The 5260-nt window shown below is 45.9% G+C and overlaps 1 protein-coding gene across 1 annotated transcript in view; it reads left to right on the forward strand.

The window, feature by feature from the left end:
* MEI1 (meiotic double-stranded break formation protein 1) overlaps positions 1-5260 on the forward strand; it is a 116388-nt gene that overhangs the window by 12746 nt on the left and 98382 nt on the right. The window contains exon 3 of the mRNA XM_017894083.1: positions 986-1083. Coding sequence (XP_017749572.1) covers positions 986-1083 — 98 coding nt within the window. The remainder of the gene's footprint in view (positions 1-985; positions 1084-5260) is intronic.

Raw genomic sequence — 5260 nt, forward strand, 5'->3', positions numbered from 1 at the left:
AAAAAAAAAAAAAAAAAAAAAAAAAACAAACAGTATACAACAACTTTCAAACTCCCTTCTTCAATGGACTACCAAAAATCAGAAAGCCACTATAAAACCTAATGAAGTCTTCATCTGATGCTTTGAACAGGGAAAGTTTAGAGTGAGGGTTGACATTTCACATTTAGCATGTTGTTTAACAACTTTTCACAAGCCGACCCTGACTTTCAGGAAGTGAAATGAAAATGGCAGAATTTATCTGAAGATTCGCAGTCTAAAAATGGAGCCACTGCTCTTTTGACAGGTGCCATCTCAGTGGCATCACTGGAAAGTCCAGATTGTCTGACACACTGGTAGCCAATGACTAGGGGTCAGGTCCCAACAGATGTCTGGGTCTTAAGCGAGTTAAGTCTATGCTGAAAGGTGGAAAGGGAGAAGAGGACATAAAACGAATTTGTTTTCCATGCCACAAGGCTTTTGTGCCCAGGTGGCCGTGTGTGTTAAAGTCAGGGAATCCCTCCTCCTGGGAGCTAAGAGGAAGTCTCTCAAAACTAGAAGGGAAAGATGTTTTCCCCACATCAGTCCAGCTTTGGAGACATTCTATTAGTGACATATGCCTCTTCCCCAAAAATATAACCGTGCAGTGTTCTGTGTGCTAACAACATACCTTAAAAAAAATTCTGCCTTTTTATAAAACTTGATAAAAAATAGTATTTCAAACTGTATAGTCACCAGAAGTACACAGGTATCAAAAATGTACACACTTCAGTTGGCATCTCCAGCACCTTCAGCTTTCTGTGCCTGGTCTGTTTTGGCATCTCCATTTTCTGCAGGGTTATTCCCCTCCTTGCCAGCATCCACTTTTCCCTTTTTCCCTTTGGATACCTTCTCTCTCTTCTTTGCAGGGGCCTTTTTAGGCTTGAGCTCTGGCTTTGGAGGAGCAGATTTTGCAGACAACCTTGCGGTCTTTGTGGTTCATCCTTCACCTTGGCATTATCTCGTTTAGCGTCCCCTTCAGCCTTTCTCTTGGGCATGGTGGCAGCAGCGACGGTGGCGGGATGTAGGCACTGTGCGCGGGATGCAGCGGCACATGGGCTTTGGTCGGTCTGGGGGTTGTTCTTACCTCTTCTTCTTCTGAAAGGTCTGAATCTTTAGTGGCTCTTCCTTTTTTTTAGTTGCTGATGTTTTTCATTAACTTTTACTATTGAATATGAGACTAGTAAGAAGAGCCCCGGAGAATACCTGGTTCCAGACATATGGTAACAATAATACCTCCTTGCCATTATTGTTAGTGGCAACTGAGTTTCCCCTGGATATTGGGATCAGTCATTCCAGGTAGTAGAATAATCCCTTATTTGCCTATTGGTTGAATGACACGAGGCACTCAAAATGGCCAGATGATAGTCACAACTTCTAATTCAATGAAACCATTGTGTGACCTCTCATGGAGGCATTCTTTCCTTAGGAACTAAGATCTTTAGCAGAGCCCAAAGTTGCAGGATAGGATATGTTGTGGGCTGAATTTATATGTCCCCTCCACCCCCGGCAAATTTATATGTTGAAGCCCTAACTCTCAGAACCTCTCAATGTGAGTGTATTTGGGGATAGGGCCTTTAAAGAGGTGATTAAGCTAAAATGAGGCAATTAGGATGGACCCTAATCCAATCTGACTAGTGTCCTTATAAGAAGAGGAAATTTGAACACACACAGACACCAGGGGTGTGTATACACCAAGCAAAGACCATGTGAGGGCACAGTGAGAAGGTAGTCATCTACAAGCTAGAGAGGCCTCAGAAGAAACCAAATCTGCTGACACTTTGATCTTGGGCTTTCAACCTCAAGAACTGTGAGAAAATAAATTTCTGTTGTTTAAGCCATCCGGTCTGTGTATTTTATTATGGAAGCCCTAGTGAGCTATTACAGTATACAAAAATTCTGCAAGTGGGTTAGTAAGTGTAATAGGGAAATGACTCCCACTTTACCCCTTGATTCCCTGACCCATGTATTCTACTGTGGGTAAGACAGCACCTAATGTTGATCACCGCATCAAACTATATACCACATGTAAGATAGAACCATATCCTTTCAGAGTGGTGTCTTTCAGATGGTGGGATAACTGAGTCTTCATAGGCCATTCCATATTCTGTTAGGTCAGGTGATTCCAGGTGATAGAGTATGGGAAAAGAGCAGTGAATTTTATGGGCATGAGCCCATTGCCTCGCTTTTCTTGTGAAATGAGTTCCTTGATCCAGGTGATGTTGTGCAGAATACCATGATATTGAATAAGCCATTCTGTAAGCTTACAGATGTGTTTTTGGCAGAAGTGTTATGGTTTGGGAAGGCAAGTCCATATTCAGAATACATGTTTATTCCAGTGAGGACAAATGTTTGCCTCTCCATGATGGAAGGAGTATAGTGTAATCCATGTGACACCATATAATTGGCTGGTGCCTTCAGGAATGGTGCCATGCTGGGGTCTTAGTGTTGGTCTCTGCTTCTGGCAGGTTAGGCACTCAGTCGTGGCAGTAATCAATTTAGCCTTGACACGGGAAAGTCCATGTTGTTGAGCCCAGTGCATAGCCTCCAGCTCTGCCACCATAGCCACCTTGTACTTGGATCCACTGAATACGTACTTGATGGCTAGGGAAAGAGGTGGATTAACATTCACAAAATGTGCCATTTTGACTACCTGGTTATTGAGAACCTCTTCTATAATAGATGTTCTTTAGGGAGCATTCACACGAGAGACAAATATCTTCCCACTTTATGCTCCCTCTGAAAGGCCCATCTTCTTCTCCAGGCCTCATTGTCACGAATCTATCTTTTTTTTTCTCTTTTTTGAGACAGAGCCTTACTCTGTTGCCCAGGCTGGAGTGTAGTGGCGCAATCTTGGCTCACTACAGCCTCTGCCTCCCAGGTTCAAGTGATTCTCCTGCCTCACCCTCTGGAGTAGCTGGGATTACAGGTGTGCGCCACCACGCCTGACTAATTTTTTTTTTTTTTTTTGAGATGGCGTCTCGCTCTGTTGCCCAGGCTGGAGTGCAGTGGCACGATCTTGGCTCACTGCAAGCTCCGCCTCGCAAGTTCACGCCATTCTTCTGCCTCAGCTTCCCAAGTAGCTGGGACTACAGGTGCCCGCCATCACGCCTGGCTAATTTTTTTTGTATTTTTAGTAAAGACGGGGTTTCACCGTGTTAGCCAGGATGGTCTCGACCTCCTGACCTCATGATCCGCCCATCTCGGCCTCCCAAAGTGCTGGGATTACAGGCATGAGCCACCGCACCCGGCCAATTTTTGTATTTTTAGTAGAGACGGGGTTTCTTCATGTTGACCAGGCCAGTCTCGAACTCCTGACCTCAAGTGATTCACCTGCCTTGGCCTCCCAAAGTGCTGGGATTACAGGCATGAGCCACCATGCCTGGCCTAGTCACCAGTCTTTCAATTGTGTCTTTCTCAAGTCTGTGACCATCAAGCCAAAGAGTTAGCAGCTGCTCATAAGTCAATATGATCTGTATGTACTTCTGACCATCTCTCAGTCTAGCTAATGTAGACAATGTACCACTTGAAGTTCTGACCGCCCGGGGTATTTCCCTTCATCATTTTCCTTCTAGGCCACCCTTGAGTGGGGCTACAATCCTGCAGCCATCCACTTCTCGTTGGTACCAGTGTAGCTTGCAGAACCATCATCAGACCTCAGGAACTTCACCCAGGTGGAGAGCACTAGAGGAAGACTAAGGGTCAGGGGAGAAGGACTTGCTCCTTCCTCATGGTTCCTGTTTGCTTTCTGCCTGCTTCTTGTTTCTGTCGTGTTAGCCTAGAATGCTTCTTGACCCTGCAGTGACAGAACCTTCCCACAGCAGTTGCTGAATTTAGTTTGTAGCTTTTCCAACCCTACAGAATCCCTCCTCAAAGCCACCAGCAGAAGTACCACAAATGAGTGTAGAGAAGGGTGGGTTTGGAGCTGAGAGATAATGTTGTAATAATTGGCACAAGAACTTGCCTATAATTCTTTTTTTTAGTATATGTAAAGGAGCAAACTGAGGAAGGAAAAAGTAGAGATAATATAAAATAGCAGTTTTCAGCCAGGTGCGGTGGCTCACGCCTATAATCCCTGCACTTTGGGGGGCCGAGGCAGGTGGATCACCTGAGGTTAGAAGTTCGAGACCAGCCTGGCCAACATAATGAAACCCCATCTCTACTAAAAGTACAAAAAATTAGCCAGGCATGGTGGCAGGTGCCTGTAATCCCAGCTACTCAGGAGGCTGAGGCAGGAGAATCACTTGAACCCAGGAGGCAGAGGTTGCGGTGAGGCAAGATCATGCCACTGCACTCCAGCCTGGGCAACAAGAGTGAAACTCCATCTCAAAACAAAAACAAAAAACATGCCTATAATCTGAGCACTTTGGGAGGCTGAGGCGGGCGAATCATGAGGCCAGGATATCAAGATCATCCTGGCTAACACGGTGAAACCCCGTCTCTACTAAAAAAAAAAAAATACAAAAAATTAGCTGGGCGTGGTGGCGGGTGCCTGTAGTCCCAGCTACTTGGGAGGTTGAGGCAGGAGAATGGCGTGAACCCGGGAGGCGGAGTTTGCAGTGAGCCGAGGTCGGGCCACTGCACTCCAGCTTGGGCAACAGAGCGAGACTCATCTCAAAATAAAAGGCCAGGCGTGGTGGCTCAAACCTGTAATCCTAGCACTTTGGGAGGCTGAGATAGGTGGATCACGAGGTCAGGAGATCGAGACCATCCTGGCTAACATGGTGAAACCCCGTCTCTACTAAAAAATACAAAAAAACAGCCGGGCATGGTGGCTCACGCCTGTAATCCCAGCAGTTTGGGAGGCTGAGGTGGGCGGATCACGAGGTCAGAAGATCGAGACCATCCTGCCTAACACGGTGAAACCCCATCTCTACTAAAAATACAAAAAATTAGCCGGACATTGTGGCGGGTGCCTGTAGTCCCAGCTACTCGGGAGGCTGAGGCAGGAGAGTGGTGTAAACCCGGGAGGCAGAGCTTGCAGTGAGCTGAGATCCGGCCACTGCTGCACTCCAGCCTGGGTGACAGAGCGAGACTCCATCTCAAAAAAAAGAGAGAAAAAGAAAAAAAAAAAGCAGTTTTCAAACCTGGCTTCACAATAGACTTACCTGGAGAACTTGAGAAATACACTAGAATTTTATATTTAGAAAACTATTTTATTTTATTTTATTTTATTTTTTTTTTGAGACAGAGTCTCGCTCTGCCCCCAGGCTGGAGTGCAGTGGCCGGATCTCAGCTCACTGCA

This window comes from Rhinopithecus bieti, unplaced genomic scaffold (genome assembly GCF_001698545.2).
Source record: "Rhinopithecus bieti isolate Rb0 unplaced genomic scaffold, ASM169854v2 scaffold_25304, whole genome shotgun sequence".
Taxonomy (NCBI): Eukaryota; Metazoa; Chordata; class Mammalia; order Primates; family Cercopithecidae; genus Rhinopithecus; species Rhinopithecus bieti.